The 19,302-nt window shown below is 46.7% G+C and overlaps 2 protein-coding genes across 3 annotated transcripts; both read right to left on the bottom strand.

Moving 5' to 3' along the window:
* Positions 1 to 1,173: 1,173 nt before the first annotated feature.
* On the bottom strand, positions 1,174 to 9,082 carry chic2 (cysteine-rich hydrophobic domain 2). Its single transcript, XM_060916766.1, has 6 exons — positions 7,957 to 9,082; positions 7,501 to 7,555; positions 4,954 to 5,109; positions 2,363 to 2,419; positions 2,191 to 2,250; positions 1,174 to 1,952 (listed from the first exon to the last, which is right to left on the bottom strand). The coding sequence occupies exons 1-6, from the start codon at positions 8,097 to 8,099 to the stop codon at positions 1,902 to 1,904; spliced, it is 522 nt and encodes a 173-aa protein (XP_060772749.1). The 5' UTR covers positions 8,100 to 9,082; the 3' UTR covers positions 1,174 to 1,901.
* An 81-nt stretch (positions 9,083 to 9,163) lies between these two features.
* LOC132883311 (OCIA domain-containing protein 1-like) lies at positions 9,164 to 13,819 on the bottom strand. 2 transcript variants are annotated; one of them, XM_060916763.1, is made up of 8 exons: positions 13,674 to 13,819; positions 13,471 to 13,558; positions 10,749 to 10,802; positions 10,610 to 10,657; positions 10,386 to 10,521; positions 9,976 to 10,151; positions 9,600 to 9,734; positions 9,164 to 9,329 (listed from the first exon to the last, which is right to left on the bottom strand). In XM_060916763.1, the coding sequence occupies exons 1-8, from the start codon at positions 13,722 to 13,724 to the stop codon at positions 9,292 to 9,294; spliced, it is 726 nt and encodes a 241-aa protein (XP_060772746.1). In that variant the 5' UTR covers positions 13,725 to 13,819; the 3' UTR covers positions 9,164 to 9,291. The 2 variants fall into 2 exon arrangements, with proteins under 2 accessions (XP_060772746.1, XP_060772747.1); XM_060916764.1 differs by having other exon boundaries at positions 13,471 to 13,555.
* Between the last annotated feature and the right edge of the window lie 5,483 nt (positions 13,820 to 19,302).

The following is a 19,302-nucleotide window of genomic DNA, read 5'->3' as shown; positions in this document are numbered from 1 at the left end:
AAAATGGCAGATCAGTATCCATTATGGAGCGACTTGGATGTTTTAATGAGTAACGTGTGTCTCCGGGTCAAGAAGAGTGGAAACCAATCACAAACTCGATCATGTGACATCACATCACATGGCTAAGGCTTCCTTTTCTTTTTTGCATAAAATGCCAGTTTTAATCCTGCAATACAAGTTTATCAACATTAGCCGAGCTAGCCTGCTTAATAAACATAACACCTCGCTAAATTTACTTTGCTAGTGTTAATGTTAGCTCATCTTAGGAGTCACTGTATGATGTTTAGTAGCATGGTAAGATCATTAGCAAGCTAGCTAATGTTACATGGAATCTGAGGTGCTTTGAGACTTTTTAAAATTATGCAGGACTGGGATGTTAAAAAAAAAAAATCAATCATTCCCAACATAGCAGACAGCAGGGGCGGCACGGTGGTGTAGTGGTTAGCGCTGTCGCCTCACAGCAAGAAGGTCCTGGGTTCGAGCCCCGGGGCCGGCGAGGGCCTTTCTGTGCGGAGTTTGCATGTTCTCCCCGTGTCCGCGTGGGTTTCCTCCGGGTGCTCCGGTTTCCCCCACAGTCCAAAGACATGCAGGTTAGGTTAACTGGTGACTCTAAATTGACCGTAGGTGTGAATGTGAGTGTGAATGGTTGTCTGTGTCTGTGTGTCAGCCCTGTGATGACCTGGCGACTTGTCCAGGGTGTACCTTGCCTTTCGCCCGTAGTCAGCTGGGACAGGCTCCAGCTTGCCTGCGACCCTGTAGAAGGATAAAGCGGCTAGAGATGATGAGATGAGATGAGCAGACAGCATTCTTAGTGAGTGAGGTATTTGAAATATGAAACGTTTTTGTTTCAGAAGAGACTGAAACCTATTTTGTGTGTTTAATTTTCAGTTTCAGAACTGAAAGTTACTGAATACTCATCTCATTATCTCTAGCCGCTTTATCCTGTTCTACAGGGTCGCAGGCAAGCTGCAGCCTATCCCAGCTGACTACGGGCGAAAGGCGGGGTACACCCTGGACAAGTCGCCAGGTCATCACAGGGCTGACACATAGACACAGACAACCATTCACACCTACGGTCAATTTAGAGTCACCAGTTAACCTAACCTGCATGTCTTTGGACTGTGGGGGAAACCGGAGCACCCGGAGGAAACCCACGCGGACACGGGGAGAACATGCAAACTCCGCACAGAAAAGCCCTCGCCGGCCCCGGGGCTCGAACCCGGACCTTCTTGCTGTGAGGCGACAGCGCTAACCACTACACCACCGTGCCGCCCAGTTACCGAATAGTCTGGGTCAAATTTACAGCAAACATATGCTAGGCATCAGAAACCTGTATTGTGAGCATGAATTTAGTTTGGCAATCTTAGCCAAGCTAGTCTGGTTGTGCAATTTTACTTCTTTAGCAGTAGCTCAACAAATAGCTCCCATTTGGATCACTTCCGGCGAATTATTATACCATGGTGATGTCACATGATTGTGTTTTCTGATTGGCTGATGAAACATAAGCACCGCCCTCTACTCTTGATGATGTGGCGATGCTGTTTGCTCTGTGCTGAAAAAAAGACGACATTCGTTTTTTTTTCTTTCATCGTTGCTCCGTTTCTATGGTAATCCCCATTCCTCCGTCATATCCAGCTTCACAACACGGCTGCCGTTGGCTCAGAGCCTTGTGCTGCAGGACCATGGTGTTCTCAGGTGGCTCTGAACACAGCAGTGAGGGAGCGGCGAGAGGGCGTTACACAGGTGTGTAAACAGCAGAGAGTGTGGGAGAAGCAGCGTACATGTCCATGTATATGTGTTTATATATAATGTATATATAGGACAAGTTTATAGTCCGGCGCGAGGGAAGTGCGAGAGTACCAGAGGAAGGCACCTTAGGCAGAAGACAGCATGAGCGGCTGCTAATCCGGCCTGAAGATGGGAATCTTGGGGAGAAACTCTATTAAGATAACCTGCATAGGACAGAGAGACATATATTTAGGTTTATAATGCACAGTAATCCGTTGTTTACTGATTTTGTTTTTTTTAAATGCAGATTTTGGACAAAATCTTACTCCAGTTTCACAAACAGGACAACGATTTCCTCATATTTTCCTCACAGATCTGTTGTCGTCCAACAGTTTGTTTTCCTCATAAATTAGTGACTTTATACCATGACTCACAAAACGTCAAGACTGGAGTTTAACTTACATATTCCATCATGTTGTTGGTTTCACACTTCCTTTTGCTCAGCCTCCAATGCAAACACAACTGAAAGAGAGAGGCATGTTAACAAAGATGAACACAATCAACAGATTCTCTCTCTCTCTCTCACACACACACACACACACACACACACACACACACACACACACACACACACCTTATGATAAAGGCGGTTGTTCTCCCACTCCAGTAACTTCTCTATGGATCTGCGTGTCTGAAGGAGACGAAAAGAAAAAGAAAAAAATAAACCCAATATGTTCATCTTATCTTCTCAACTGCAGGGACAAGGATTAGAGCCATGTTTTGAATAGATGTCGCCGTTTGCCTTTTTTTTTTTTTTTTTTTTTTAGAGCAATGTGGCGTTCAGTGCAGCTGGTAAAAGATTTAACATTGTATTTAGTATCTATTATTTAACAGAAAAAAAGGAATGAAAATAAAAACTCAAACTTTTTTTTGCCTATTGAGGTATTTCACCTGACGTCACAGGGTCACATGACGCCCCGGTGTCCGCCATTTTGGACGGCAAGCTACATACTAACGCTGCAGACAGAGAGGGAGAACCAGCTTGGAAAAAAACGTGTTACAGACACCTAGAATAGATTAATTTGTCAGTAAGCACTCTATAAATAACCATGGTGTTTGCTTGTTGTGCTGTGGGCTGCCACAACAGACAGGGACAGCGTGCAGGACGCTCCTTTTACCGGTTTCCTACTGACCCAGACAAGAGGGCCAAATGGATTGCAGCTGTGAAGAGACAGGATTGGGAGCCAACAGAGTACTCCAGACTTTGCAGTGATCATTTCATTTCAGGTTAGTTTATCAGTCAACGCAATTTTGATAAAATATATAGCAAAAAGTAAATGGGTCAGTGTTTGTTAACCCATCTGAGCAGTGAAACAAGGCAGTGTTAATTTGTCTAGGGTTGCATGTAGCAGACATTTTGTTCTCCTGTTTGTCATGTATTATTTTCCTTTTGATGAATAAAGTTTATAAATACTAGTTATATCGTGTCATAGCCGGAGCGCGCCAGCGAGCTCCCCGGCGCGCCAGCGAGCTCCGGCTATGACATGATATAAGTAGTATTTATAAACTTTATTCATCAAAAGGAAAATAATACATGACAAACAGCGAGCTCCCCCGGCGCGCCAGCGAGCTCCCCGGCGCGCCGGAGGAGCTCGCTGGCGCGCCGGGGGAGCTCGCTGGCGCGCTCCGGCTATGACACGATATAAGTAGTATTTATAAACTTTATTCATCAAAAGGAAAATAATATTCTATTCAATATTCTATTCTAATCGCCCAAACCTGTGTATGGCGATGGGTCAGTGAACAATCCTGGTGGAAGCAGGTAAACGTCGTTCTCTAATGGCCCTTTTCCACTACCCTTTTTCAGCTCACTTCAGCTCGCTTCAGCTCACTTCAGCCCGACACGGCTCGCGTTTCGACTACCAAAAACCAGCACGACTCAGCTCGTTTCAGCCCTGCTTAGCCCCTAAAACTCGCACCGTTTTGGAGTGGGGCTGAAGCGAGCCAAGCCGTGCCGAGTGAGGCTGGGGGCGTGAGGAGACACTCCCCTGTGCACTGATTGGTGAGGAGGAGTGTCCTCACATGCCCACACACGCCCCGCGAGCACGCTGGGATCTGTAAACACCGCAAACCCGGAAGGAGAATAATTACGAGAATTTCTGAAGCCTTATGCACCTCGCCTCATCTATACGCTCTTGCCAGTATCTGTTGGCGTTGTCGGTGACAACAAGCCACAGCACCAAGACCAGCAACACTAACGACTCCATGTCCTCCATGTTTATTGTTTACTCTCCGGGTCGTGAGACTACCGCTTAAAAGATCACTGATGTCACTGTTTGCGCTGCTTAACGACATCACGTGACGTCCACCCACTTTCGCTAACTCCACCCAATGTGTCCACCCACTTCCAGCCAGCACGGTTCAGCGCGGTTGTAGTCGAAATGCAACTCCAACAGCCCCGCTCAGCCCGGCACGGCTCAGCCCGACTCAGCCGCGTTTGTAGTGGAAAAGCGGCATAAGCCTGCTAACCTCAATTTTTGCAAATACCTCTCCCTCTGCTCGCCCTGTAAATGCCCTACGTCGCTGGATAGTGAAGGTGTTTTCTGCATCTCGCTCCTTTTTCTTTTATGTTTTTCGTTTGTCGCCTTCCTCGCATTCAAACTGATTCGAGCCGTGCCGTCCAAAATGGCAGCGTCACATGACTTGGTCAAGTGGGTGAAATACCTCAATAAACAGTAAGAACACCAGAAATGAGGAAAACTGTTAAAAAAAAAGTTAAATTATATATGTAATATCCACAGAAATAAATAGCTGATTGTTTAACGACAGAAAGGACGACAAAATTGTTTCAAAAAAGTTATTATAAACATTATTAATAAACTTTCTGTTCAACAGAACTGATATTGGTACATGTATATTATATAGTCATATTGTGTCATATGCTCATATGGCCATACTGTCCAGCTCTAATGTTCACTTTAGGGAAGAGTGAGTTATTGTGCTGTGTTCATATTCATATTTATTGTTAAACCCCCCTGCATTTCTTTAATTTTTCCACATTTGGAAATTTGTGCCTTTGAATTACTATATAAAACCACTTTTCCATACTTTATATCATTCTATCCATCAAAGGCTGCTATGTACACAATTACAGTGCGATGACGTGAGCAATGTGCGCGTGTGTGAAGCCAGTATGAGTGTGTAAGAGTGTAAATGAAGACTGACGCGTTTGCTGAGGCAGATGACGGGCCACAGACTGAGTCCCAGCGTGCAGCAGCAGCACAAACAGCCACATAGCAGCCAGCGCACGTTCACCGGCAGCGTCTTCCTCAGACAGCCGTTCACACGACTTATACTGGCTTTAAACTCCTCCGGTGCCACCTACACATCAGCAGAGCAGGAAGAACACAACCACCATCATGATCAGTAAACATGCAGCACTGAAATAAAAACAAAAAACACCTCTTCCTGCTTCGGACTCCAGGGGACATGCCCTAGAGTAGATACAGTGGTGCTTCAAAGTTTGTGAACCCTTTAGAATTTTCTATATTTCTGCATAAATATGACCTAAAACAACAACAGATTTTCACACAAGTCCTAAAAGTAGATAAAGAGAACCCAGTTAAACAAATGAGACAAAAATATTACACTTGGTCATTTATTTACTGATGAAAATGATCCAATATTCCATATCTGTGAGTGGCAAAAGTATGTGAACCTCTAGGACTAGCAGTTAATTTGAAGGTGAAATTCGAGTCAGGTGTTTTCAATCAGTGGGATGACAATCAGGTGTGAGTGGGCACCCTGGTTTATTTAAAGAACAGGGATCTATCAAAGTCTGATCTTCACAACACATGTTTGTGGAAGTGTATCATGGCACGAACAAAGGAGATTTCTGAGGACCTCAGAAAAAGCGTTGTTGATGCTCATCAGGGGGCGGCACGGTGGTGTAGTGGTTAGCGCTGTCGCCTCACAGCAAGAAGGTCCGGGTTCGAGCCCCGTGGCTGGCGAGGGCCTTTCTGTGTGGAGTTTGCATGTTCTCCCCGTGTCCACGTGGGTTTCCTCCGGGTGCTCCAGTTTCCCCCACAGTCCAAAGACATGCAGGTTAGGTTAACTGGTGACTCTAAATTGACTGTAGGTGTGAATGTGAGTGTGAATGGTTGTCTGTGTCTATGTGTCAGCCCTGTGATGACCTGGCGACTTGTCCAGGGTGTACCCCGCCTTTCGCCCGTAGTCAGCTGGGATAGGCTCCAGCTTGCCTGCGACCCTGTAGAACAGGATAAAGCGGCTAGAGATAATGAGATGAGATGATGCTCATCAGGCTGGAAAAGGTTACAAAACCATCTCTCAAGAGTCTGGACTCCGCCAATCCACAGACAGACAGACAGACAGACAGACTGTGTACAAATGGAGGAAATTCAAGACCATCGTTTCCCTCCCCAGGAGTGGTCGACCAACAGAGATCACTCCGAGAGCAAGGCATGTAATAGTTGGCGAGGTCACAAAAGACCCCAGGGTAACTTCTAAGCAACTGAAGGCCTCTCTCACATTGGCTAATGTTAATGTTCATGAGTCCACCATCAGGAGAACACTGAACAACAATGGTGTGCATGGCAGGGTTGCAAGGAGAAAGCCACTGCTCTCCAAAAAGAACATTGCTGCTCATCTGCAGTTTGCTAAAGATCACGTGGACAAGCCAGAAGGCTATTGGAAAAATGTTTTGTGGATGAATGAGACCAAAATAGAACTTTTTGCTTTAAATGAGAAGCGTTATGTTTGGAGAAAGGAAAACACAGCATTCCAGCATAAGAACCTTATCCCATCTATCAAACATGGTGGTGGTAGTATCATGGTTTGGGACTGTTTTGCTGCATCTGGGCCAGGACGGCTTGCCATCATTGACGGAACAATGAATTCTGAATTATACCGGCGAATTCTAAAGGAAAATGTCAGGACATCTGTCCATGAACTGAATCTCAAGAGAAGGTGGGTCATGCAGCAAGACAACGACCCTAAGCCCACAAGTTGTTCTAACAAAGAATGGTTAAAGAAGAATAAAGTTAATGTTTTGGACTGGCCAAATGACCTTAATCCAATGGAAATGTTGTGGAAGGACCTGAAGTGAGCAGTTCATGTGAGGAAACCCACCAACATCCCAGAGTTGAAGCTGTTCTGTATGGAGGAATGGGCTAAAATTCCTCCAAGCCGGTGTGCAGGACTGATCAACAGTTACCGCAAACGTTTAGTTGCAGTTATTGCTGCACAAGGGGGTCACACCAGATACTGAAAGCAAAGGTTCACATACTTTTGCCACTCACAGATATGTAATATTGGATCATTTTCCTCAATAAATAAATGACCAAGTATTATAATTTTGTCTCATTTGTTTAACTGGGTTCTCTTTATCTACTTTTATGACTTGTGTGAAAATCTGATGATGTTTTAGGTCATATTTATGCAGAAATATACTGTAGAAAATTCAAAAGCTTTCACAAACTTTCAAGCACCACTGTACTTGTGTCCAGTATTTAGAGCTGCGTATAAGTGCTGTAGGACACAAAGGAGCAGGACTGTCCTGTATGCAGTGTGTGCAAATACTATACCTGCAAACAGACTAATGTTTTATACAACTTGTAAATCTATTTGGTTTAGTTTATTAGACAAATTCAGAATTTAGAGAGGATACTGCGTGCGTGTCGTGTTTATTAATCTATTGTTTGGGTGTGAAAGATGCTGAGGAAGTGAAGGCTGCAGTGATCATGGCTCTCTCACCTTCCCTGTGAGTGCTGAGGGAAACTCTGTCTCAAATTTATTGCTGAGTCCAAACCTAATGACAGAGAAAACACAGTTCATGTACAGTCTAGTTTTAAATATGGTCATTAATTTAAATAATTGTTAATTATTAGCGTGCTGTACTCTGTTTAGCTCTTGTGGCTTAAAATAAAAATTTAATTTAAAATTAAATTCGATAAAATTTATAATTTCATATTCCTCCACATCCCGCCCTCCTGTATCATGATTAGCTACTGGAACAGACAATCCTGTATGATTATTGGCTCATTGTCGTACTCGCAAGCACTCAGCCAATCAGAGGCCAGAACTACCAGCCAATCATAGCCAACGAGGGCGGAACTTGTCGGAAAATAGGTCGGAAGCGAATTAAAACTGAAATGGCTGCTATCGAGGTTTAGGCAGCGATATTTCTTTAAGTTTCACGGAGTCACTTACACAGTGGCTCGGCCTGCTCCGCGCACCAGCACCGGTTCCGGGCCGAATTTAAGCAGCTGCTCCTCTGCCGCCCGGCCTTCATCCTCCTCTTCTTCTTCTTCCTCCTCCTCCTCCTCGTAAATCTCATCAAAGTCCTCCATCATGGCCGGTCTCTCGGCCTCCTGCTTCCTGGGAGAGACTCGGCTTTCCGCACAGGTCACTCAGAACAATCGAATTCAACGCTGGGTTTCATGAAACGCCACATAAACGAGATTTTCTGGCGGAACACACACACAGTGCCGAGCAAAACATCAACATCCGCTACAGTTCCCGGACTCGCTTCGAGAGCGAGCCGAATTATCGCGAGAGTTCGACAGCTGAACGGGGAGGGGGAGTCAACCCTTCTGTTATCGCGAGAGTACATGTTGGGACGGAAACTTTAACGTCCACTTTTTCTGTTATCGCGAGAGGATTCATTATCATCACAGATATTTGTACTGTTCTAAATAGATTTAAATAATTTTTTTAATTAACTTTGTTTAACATACACTAATAATATATCTGTATTTTATCGAATAAAGCGTGAAAAAAAAACTCACAGGAGAAACATCTGCCTTGGGTGTGATACTTCAATGCTTCAATTTTTCCATTGAAAAACAACAAATAGAATGTACCAGTTACAGAGAACAGGGCAAATTGTGGGATTTTACACTATTTTCATTCATACTTCTATTATTACTCTTTAAAATATATATATTTATATTTCAAATCAGCGGGCAACACGGTGGTGTAGTGGTTAGCGCTGTCGCCTTGCAGCAAGAAGGTCCGGGTTCGAGCCCCGTGGCCAGCGAGGGCCTTTCTGTGTGGAGTTTGCATGTTCTCCCCGTGGGTTTCCTCCGGGTGCTCCGGTTTCCCCCACAGTCCAAAGACATGCAGGTTAGGTTAACTGGTGACTCTAAATTAACCGTAGGTGTGAATGTGAGTGTGGATGGTTGTTTATCTATGTGTCAGCCCTGTGATGACCTGGCGACTTGTCCAGGGTGTACCCCGCCTTTCGCCCGTAGTCAGCTGGGATAGGCTCCAGCTTGCCTGCGACCCTGTAGAACAGGATAAAGCGGCTACAGATAATGAGATGAGATTTCAAATCAACGTTTGTGAAAGCAAGCACTGCAGATTTTCCAGAAAAACTGTCTTTCATGCCATCTCTGCATTTCTCACAAAAAGAACCTTTTTTTTTTTCCATTTTGGAGTTTTTATTATTAATCCAGGAACAACAGGTGTTCACAGGTTCAGGCTCCATTACGGACACGCAGCACAGCAGAGCGCTCTCCTGGCATTGAGGTGCTGCTCGACTCCTCATTCCTCCCATGCATCACCGTATTTGTTCTTCTTCACTGCAAAGAGAGTGAAAGTACATCATCCTATATTCAACACACTGTTTAACAATTACTATTAAATTGTTTACTTTAATCAAAGCGTAATTATGCTCCTGTTATTACAGCAGACTAAAGAAACTGTTAGAAATCAGACAACTTCAACGTAGTGAAGAGGCTGACTCAGTTAACGGATTATGAAGGTTTATCTCACCTCAAAGTGTTTTTATTAAAAAAAAAAAAAAAGCACGCAACCATAGCAGGAGTTTGACTGACAGTGCTCTCTCTCACCCTCCTTCTTGGGCGTGTCTCGGTCCATCTTCTGGTTCCGGGTGATGTCATAGTTCTCCCTGTTCTTGTTGCGCAGCTCCTCGTAAAGGATGGGCTTCCTCTTCACTTCCTGCTCCTCATCCTCCTCACGCAGCGCTGCCACATTTCATCAACAGCTCAGAACAATGCTACACTAATTCATCCTTACTACAGTACCATGCTCTACGTCCTGATTGGTAAGAGCGGTATTAGAGGTGGAAAATGTGATCTAATCACATTAAGGCCAGGAAAAGTACAGCAGTGGCTGAAAGATCAAACAACTTTTCAAAAAATCTCTAATAATAAACTCCATACATGTATAGAGAGTAGACAGATGACTGTAGAGAGGGTGAAGTACCGTGCGTGTGAAGGTCGTGGTGTGGAGCCGAGTGTGTGGTGTCACTGTAGCTGAAGTCAGGAGGGGAATACAGCGGCGACTGGGACACACTCTCTGACTGAAACGCACTCTCTGACTGAAACGCTTCAAACTGAGGTTTCTCATCCTCACTGAGCTCCGACTGAGGACCAGCAAACCTCAAACATTCACCAGACACAGAAAGAAGAGAACTGAGGTGCGCAGGAACTAAACAAGCTCGCACACTAAATCACTGACCTCGCTAACTTGCCTGCTGGTTTGGTTTCCACATTTTGCAGTTACCTAGCAAGTGTTCTTACAATTTTAACCAAGGTGTTTGACATCAGAAACTGGAATTTACAAATTTCATTCAGACACTGGGAGAGAGAGTGTGCGCGCATGTGCATGCTTACTGCGGTGGACGCTGATGATGTCGGTGTCTCTGTCGAAGAGTTTCTGCGATTGGTGAATTTTCTAACTTGTAGAATTTCTGCTGACACGCCTTCATGTAGGACAGCTTTCCAGCGAAGTAGCCACACATGCCAGCAACTACACACACACACACACACACACACACACTCAGTAACCAGACAATGAGCGCACAGACACACAAGTGTATAAGGTTTAATGAACTCACACAGCACTTTAGGAAGAGATCCGAACCGTGCAGATGCCGTCAGCTTCCCTATATGCATAAACATGAGCCTCGTTTACATTTCATAACAGTAAATGAATGAATGAAGTTAAATGTGTGATGGAGTAAACACAATACACACCTTTGGTAACGAGCATGTGAGTGAGGGCCATACCACTGAGGGAGAACGGCACCGCTGAGAAACAGAGGAAAGAGAGGAAGGGGGAAAGAGAGGAAGGGAGAAAGAGAGGAAGGGGGAAAGAGAGACACGGGAAAAGAGAGACGGGGGAAAAGAGAGGACGGGAGAAAAGAGAGGACGGGAGAAAGAGAGGACGGGAGAAAGAGAGGACGGGAGAAAGAGAGGAAGGGGGAAAGAGAGGAAGGGGGAAAGAGAGGAAGGGGGAAAAGAGAGGCACGGGGAAAAGAGAGGCACGGGGAAAAGAGAGGCACGGGGAAAAGAGGAAGGGGGAAAGAGAGACACGGGGAAAGAGAGACAGGGGAAAGAGAGGAAGGGGAAAAGAGACGGGGGAAGAGAGGAAGGGGGAAAGAGAGATGGGGAAAAGAGAGGAAGGGGGAAAGAGAGACAGAGGAAAAGAGAGGAAGGGGGAAAGAGAGACAGAGGAAAAGAGAGGAAGGGGGAAAGAGAGACAGAGGAAAAGAGAGGAAGGGGGAAAGAGAGACAGAGGAAAAGAGAGGAAGGGGGAAGAGAGACAGAGGAAAAGAGAGGAAGGGGGAAGAGACAGAGTAAAGAGAGAGGAAAGAGAGGAAGGGGAAAAGAGAGAGGAAAGAGAGGAAGGGGAAAAGAGAGAGGAAAGAGAGGAAGGGGAAAAGAGAGAGGAAAGAGAGGAAGGGGAAAAGAAAGAGGAAAGAGAGGAAGGGGAAAAGAGAGAGGAAAGAGAGGAAGGGGAAAAGAGAGAGGAAAGAGAGGAAGGGGAAAAGAGAGAGGAAAGAGAGGAAGGGGAAAAGAGAGAGGAAAGAGAGGAAGGGGAAAGAGAGACAGGAAAGAGAGGAAGGGGAAAGAGAGACAGGAAAGAGAGGAAGGGGAAAGAGAGACAGGAAAGAGAGGAAGGGGAAAGAGAGACAGGAAAGAGAGGAAGGGGAAAGAGAGACAGGGGAAAAGAGAGACAGGGGGAAAGAGAGACACGGGGAAAAGAGAGGCACGGGGAAAAGAGAGACACGGGGAAAAGAGAGACACGGGGAAAAGAGAGACACGGGGAAAAGAGAGGACGGGGAAAAGAGAGGACGGGGAAAAGAGAGGACGGGGAAAAGAGAGGACGGGGAAAAGAGAGGACGGGGAAAAGAGAGGACGGGGAAAAGAGAGGACGGGGAAAAGAGAGGACGGGGAAAAGAGAGGACGGGGAAAAGAGAGGACGGGGAAAAGAGAGGACGGGGAAAAGAGAGGAAGGGGGAAAGAGAGGAAGGGGAAAGAGAGACAGGGGAAAGAGAGACAGAGGAAAAGAGAGGAAGGGGGAAAGAGAGACAGAGGAAAAGAGAGGAAGGGGGAAAGAGAGACAGAGGAAAAGAGAGGAAGGGGGAAAGAGAGACAGAGGAAAAGAGAGGAAGGGGGAAAGAGAGACAGAGGAAAAGAGAGGAAGGGGGAAAGAGAGACAGAGGAAAAGAGAGGAAGGGGGAAAGAGAGACAGGAAAAGAGAGGAAGGGGGAAAGAGAGACAGAGGAAAAGAGAGGAAGGGGGAAAGAGAGACAGAGGAAAAGAGAGGAAGGGGGAAAGAGAGACAGGAAAAGAGAGGAAGGGGGAAAGAGAGACAGAGGAAAAGAGAGGAAGGGGGAAAGAGAGACAGAGGAAAAGAGAGGAAGGGGGAAAGAGAGACAGAGGAAAAGAGAGGAAGGGGAAGAGAGAGACAGGAAAAGAGAGGAAGGGGGAAAGAGAGACAGAGGAAAAGAGAGGAAGGGGAAAAGAGAGACAGAGGAAAAGAGAGGAAGGGGAAGAGAGAGACAGGAAAAGAGAGGAAGGGGGAAAGAGAGACAGAGGAAAAGAGAGGAAGGGGGAAAGAGAGACAGAGGAAAAGAGAGGAAGGGGAAGAGAGAGAGGAGAGAGGAAGGGGGAAGAGAGACAGAGTAAAGAGAGAAAGGAAAGAGAGGAAGGGGGAAAGAGAAAGGAAAGAGAGGAAGGGGGAAAGAGAAAGGAAAGAGAGGAAGGGGAAAAGAGAAAGGAAAGAGAGGAAGGGGAAAAGAGAGAGGAAAGAGAGGAAGGGGAAAAGAGAAAGGAAAGAGAGGAAGGGGAAAAGAGAGAGGAAAGAGAGGAAGGGGAAAAGAGAGAGGAAAGAGAGGAAGGGGAAAAGAGAGAGGAAAGAGAGGAAGGGGAAAAGAGAGAGGAAAGAGAGGAAGGGGAAAAGAGAGAGGAAAGAGAGGAAGGGGAAAAGAGAGAGGAAAGAGAGGAAGGGGAAAAGAGAGAGGAAAGAGAGGAAGGGGAAAAGAGAGAGGAAAGAGAGGAAGGGGAAAGAGAGACAGAGGAAAGAGAGACAGAGGAAAGAGGAAGGGGAAAGAGAGACAGGAAAGAGAGGAAGGGGAAAGAGAGACAAGAAAGAGAGGAAGGGGAAAGAGAGACGGGAAAGAGAGAAAGGGGAAAGAGAAGGGGAAGAGAGACAGGAAAGAGAAGGGGAAGAGAGACAGGAAAGAGAAGGGGAAGAGAGACAGGAAAGAGAGAGAGACAGCAAATTAGATAAAGCTTCATAACAGTGTAAAAGATGTGATGTGAAAAACACGTGCATTTCCACAGCAAACTCTGAGGACTTGAAGTACAATAAGTTAAAAGTGATGGAAAATGAACGAAATGGGAAAAGAATGAAAGATAAAAAGGTAAAAATAATGTAGAAAGGTCAGTCTTGCACATGCGCAGTACTCACATCTGTACCAGAAGCTCTCTTCATCGCACTGTTTGAACACTTTCCTCTCCTCCTCTGTCGGAGTGTATTCTGCTCCTAACACTGCCTGCTAAATATATTCACAGCTTTTCATATTCAATAATAACAATGTCCACATCACTCAGTCACACAGCTAACACCAACTACAGACTAGCCACTTAGCATTCGCTTCCCAGCTCGCATACCGGTTTGGTTTCCGCGGTGTATTCTGTGAAATCTGATGAAGACTCGGCCATGTTATTTTAGCCACACATTAAAACAAACAGCAGCAGCACTTGTTAGGTCACAAATGTCGACTCCACAACATAGTTTCTTCCTTGGTGGTGTTTAATGTGAGTGAATGAGCGCCACACTGACACCTCGTGGAGCAACAGCGCTGTTACAGGAGCAATCCTATTCCTAACCACAGGGTGGCGGCAAAAGTGATTTTATAAAAAAACAAGACAATATTATTGCTACAGTATAAAACAATGTCTCATCTCATTATCTGTAGCCGCTTTATCCTGTTCTACAGGGTCGCAGGCAAGCTGGAGCCTATCCCAGCTGACTACGGGCGAAAGGCGGGGTACACCCTGGACAAGTCGCCAGGTCATCACAGGGCTGACACATAGACACAGACAACCATTCACACTCACATTCACACCTACGGTCAATTTAGAGTCACCAGTTAACCTAACCTGCATGTCTTTGGACTGTGGGGGAAACCGGAGCACCCGGAGGAAACACACGCGGACACGGGGAGAACATGCAAACTCTGCACAGAAAGGCCCTCGCCGGCCATGGGGCTCAAACCCGGACCTTCTTGCTGTGAGGCGACAGCGCTAACCACTCCACCACCGTGCCGCCCGACAGTAAATATTTTCTGTAAATAATATACAGCAAACAAATAGCAAATAAATATCAGGGAAGTCAACATTTCCCTCAGAAATGTTGATAAATTACAAAGAAAATATTTTATGAATAAAATAACACTGTAATTCATGTAGCATCGACTGCTAACTACCAGGATTTTCACCATATTCAAAAACACTTACTGTAGTTAAAGGTCACTGGACTAACATTGCTAAGACTTGAAAGAGACAGGATTGTCAGAAATGTCAACATTTACCTCAGATGTCTCAGTAGATTACTAAGAAAGATGTCAAATTTACAATTAGCTCCGATGGCTAACGGAATTCACATACGTTTCTACCCCATTTTGCAAAACAGCAACATTTTTACTGTCTGTATTAAATCTGTGTGTAAACCTGTAACTGAACATAAATAATTCTTCTGATTTCTGTTGCTCTGTAGAGAATTTCTCTCTTTTCCAAACTGTCTTTACAAACATTCCAAACAAAATTCCAGATTAAATAAAATATACTTTTCCATCAGACACCAATAAACACCTTAGGGCAGTGTTTCTCAACCACTGGGCCCCATCTAGTGGGCCGCGAATTTTTTTCAAGTTTGAAGCCAAATACTAAACAGTTCAAGATGTCGTAGTGTCCCAAATCCAATAGCTGGTTTGACGTACACCTTTTAAGTGGAATAAATACATTTGTGGGTAAATTAAGAACAAGTCTTTATTATTATCATGTTCCTCCTTTGCATTTAAACCCCCCTCCTGCATGCACAGACACAGAGAGAGAGAGAGAGAACAGAAAAAATAAATACATTTGTGGGGTAAATTGTATGGCTCTGTGATGCCTGCTGGAAGAGAAAACCAATGAGGATTGAGAATCAAGTGGCTGTGTTTTTTTTTAAACCCGATGCTAAAACTTGTAGCTTCCTAGTAACCATCACAAAGACACAGACAAAAAGCCCAGAAACTCCTATTTACCCAGGCAAAAACGATAATGATTTATCTTGTAGTGTCCTGATCGCCAGATCTTTAACCCAGCCACATATAAAAAGTTGTACACCTCCATGCTTTTCCAGGTTTTTTATCTGTGTGTCTGTGTAGAACGATGTCTGCAGCACCAGGTAGTTTGAAATTTTGGGGAACTCAGTGGATGGATAATTTTCCAACTCATAGTGAATGAATGAATGAATGAATGAATTTATTTAAACATAAGTTGATCAGCAGAGCTGGTGGAGTCGTGCATGTACAGATACAAGTTATAGTGACTCCAAAAAAAAGCCAAAGTCACTGAGAGGCTAAGTGAGGGAGCATTGCACTGCTGACTCGCTACACAAACAACAAAGCCATTTCCGTGTTTCCAACTATGTTCGTATTTATTTCAATGCTGAACAAGACAAACAAGCAAGGCAAGGCACGGCAAGATGCTCAGTTTGCAGTTGGATTTAGCGGTCAACTGTTAGGGTTTTGCTGGGATTCAAACCTGGTTCGTTGGTGTGATAATCCAGCAACCCCCCACTAGGCCACCAGGGGGATGACTCAAATGCAGAGGCATGAGGTGGAAGTAGAAAAAGTATCAAAAAGGTTTATTTACAATATGTACAAAAAATATCCAAAAAGTAAAAATACAAAAACACTTAGAAGATATAAGGGAAAAAATAAAAAATCCAAAAGTACAAAACAAAAGCCAAAAAAACAGAAAAGAAAAGGCAAAAATACCAAAGCTCAGAAGATCCAAAAAACACAGTAACTACTAGGTCCAAAAGAAAAGCAAAATGCAAAATAAAGAACACGGTACAGAGGAAACTGGAGATAAACATAACAGCACAAAGACTCCGTGACAAGAGGACTGAACTCAGGGGGTATAAATACACAAACTAAATTGAACACAGGTGAAGATAATCAGGACTAAACAGGCAATTAACACAAACACAAAACACAGGAACAGTGGCGGCCTCTAGAGGCCAAAATAAACATGACACGAAAAGGAAATAACAGCGGCCTCTAGAGGCCAAAACAGTCCTAGTCCTAACAGGACCCCCCCCCCCAGGAGCGTCTCCTGACGTTCCCAGGGCGATCCGGATGGGCCGAATGGAAGTCCCGACACAGTTCTTTATCTAGGACATCCCGAGCAGGAACCCAGCAGCGCTCCTCAGGACCATAGCCCTCCCAGTCCACCAGATATTGCAACCCGCCGCGGACCTGGCGGGAGTCAAGCAGGCGATGCACGGTGAACACAGTCTGACCCTGGAAGATGCGGGGGGGTGGGGGGTTCCTAGGGGCAGGGGCATACGTAGATGTCAGTATGGGCCGCAACAGGGAAACATGGAAAGTGGGGTTGATCCTCAGAGTCCGGGGCAACTGGAGCCGGTAGGAGACAGGGTTCACCCTGCGCACCACCTGGAAGGGGCCAATGTAGCGAGGAGCAAGCTTGCGGTTCTCCACCCACAGCGGAAGGTCCTTAGTGGACAGCCAAACCCGCTGCCCAGGGCGGAAAGCGTGTGCAGGTCTTCTATGGCGGTTGGCCTGAGTCTGGTTGGTTCTGGAGGTCTGTATGAGGGTCTTCCTGACCTTGCTCCAGGTCTTGCGACACCGTCTCACATATTGGTTGACCGAGGGCACCCCTGCGTCCTCCTCCTGGTCCGGGAACAGAGGTGGCTGGAACCTGAATTGGCACTGGAATGGCGACAGCTTGGTGGCCGATGACTGCAGGGTGTTGTGGGCGTACTCTGCCCATGGCAGCCAGGTGCTCCACAATGTCGGGTTATCCATAGCCAGGCCTCGCAGGGTGGTTTCCAGGTCCTGGTTGAGCCATTCCGTCTGACCATTGGACTGTGGGTGAAACCCAGAGGAGAGGCTGGCAGTGGCTCCGATGACCTTGCAGAACCCGTGCCACACTCGGGAGGAGAACTGGGGCCCTCGGTCTGAGACGATGTCCTGTGGAAGACCAAAGACTCGGAAGACATGATTAAACATAAGTTTCGCTGTTTCAAGAGCAGAGGGGAGTTTGCACAGTGGTATGAAGCGGCAGGCCTTGGAGAATCTGTCAACTATGACCAAAATGACCGTGTTACCTTGAGACTCAGGGAGACCCGTGATGAAGTCGACTGCCACGTGGGACCAGGGATGCCGGGGAATGGTCAGAGGATGCAGGAGACCCTGGGGACGCTGTCGTGGGTTCTTGGTTCTGGTGCAAACCTCACAGGACAGGACAAATGACCTTACTTCCTTCTCCATGTTAGGCCACCAGAAGTGTCTTTTCAGGAAGTCCAGGGTCCTCCGAGCTCCCGGGTGGGCGGTGAGAGGGGAAGAGTGACCCCACTGGAGAACCTTGGCCCGGGCTTGATGTGGGACGTACAAGAGGCCCGGTGGCCCCGTCCCAGGACCAGGGTCCTGGCGTTGAGCTCGTCGGACAGCCTTCTCAATACCCCAGCGGACAGGGGCCACAATCTGGGACACAGGGATAATAGGCCCGACTTCATTCTCCCTGTTAGTGGCAGAGAACAGCCTGGACAGTGCGTCAGGTTTGGTGTTCTTGGAGCCGGGGCGGTACGAGAGGGTGAAGTCAAACCGACTGAAAAACAGGGCCCACCTAGCCTGTCGAGAGTTCAGTCTCTTGGCTTGCTGGAGGTACTCCAGGTTCTTGTGGTCAGTCCAAACCAGGAATGGATGTTGCGCTCCCTCCAGCCAGTGCCTCCACTCCTCAAGGGCCAGTTTGACCGCTAGCAGTTCTCGATCCCCCACATCGTACCGGGACTCCGCAGGACTCAGGCGGTGGGAGAAGTAAGCGCAGGGGTGCAGCTTTCCTTCCAAACGTTGAGAGAGCACCGCGCCGACACCACTGTCTGAGGCGTCCACCTCCACGATGAATGGTTGGGAGGTGTCCGGGAGGACCAGAATGGGTGCCGTGCAGAAGCGGTCCTTGAGGTCTTTGAACGCCTTTTCTGCCTGAGGAGACCAGACATAAGATCCACCTATCCCTTTGGTAAGGTCTGACAAGGGTGCTGCTATAGAACTGAAGTTCCTGATGAACTTGCGGTATAAGTTAGCGAATCCTAAGAACCGCTGAACCTCCTTAATGGACTTGGGAGTAGGCCAGTCCCGGACGGCCAGGGTCTTGGCAGGGTCCATTTGGAGTTGGCCTGTCCGTACAATAAATCCCAGAAAGGAGACCTCGGGAACATGAAATTCGCATTTCTGGGCCTTGGCGAACAGATTGTTCTGTAGCAGCCTCTGGAGAACCTGGCGGACATGGGGGTGGTGCTCCTGCACGGTCTTGGAAAAGATAAGGATGTCGTCGAGGTAGACAAAAACGTACAGGTTAATCATGTCCCTTAAGACGTCGTTGATTAGGGCCTGAAAAACAGCTGGTGCATTGGTGAGTCCGAAGGGCATCACCTGGTATTCGTAGTGCCCAGACGGGGTGTTAAAGGCAGTCTTCCACTCGTCTCCCTGTCGGATACGGATGAGGTGGTATGCGTTCCGTAGGTCCAACTTGGTGAAGACGGTGGCGCCTTGGAGCAGGTCGAAAGCAGTGAACATAAGCGGAAGGGGATATCGGTTGCGCACAGTGATCTTGTTCAGGCCCCTGTAGTCAATACATGGTCGGAGCCCCCCATCCTTCTTGCCGACAAAGAAGAAGCCGGCACCAGCAGGTGAGGTGGAGGGTCAAATGAACCCAGAGACCAGGGCGTCTTTGAGGTATTCCTCCATGGCCTTGTGTTCTGGCTGAGAGAGGGAAAACAGTCTGCCACGAGGAGGGGTAGTCCCAGGGAGCAAGTTGATGGCACAGTCGTAGGCCCGGTGCGGAGGAAGAATGGCGGCCCTGCTCTTGCTGAATACCTCCTTGAGATCCCAGTACTCTGTGGGAACTTGAGATAACTCGGTGAGATCAGGGGGCTCGGCAGGAGACACAGGAGAGCTAGAGAGCAGACAAGAGGCATGGCATGCAGGGCCCCATTTCACAACCTGGC

This window comes from Neoarius graeffei, chromosome 3, assembly GCF_027579695.1.
Source record: "Neoarius graeffei isolate fNeoGra1 chromosome 3, fNeoGra1.pri, whole genome shotgun sequence".
Lineage (NCBI taxonomy): Eukaryota > Metazoa > Chordata > Actinopteri > Siluriformes > Ariidae > Neoarius > Neoarius graeffei.
Note: the sequence above shows the minus strand (reverse complement) of the source record. Positions and strands in the feature narration are given on the sequence as shown.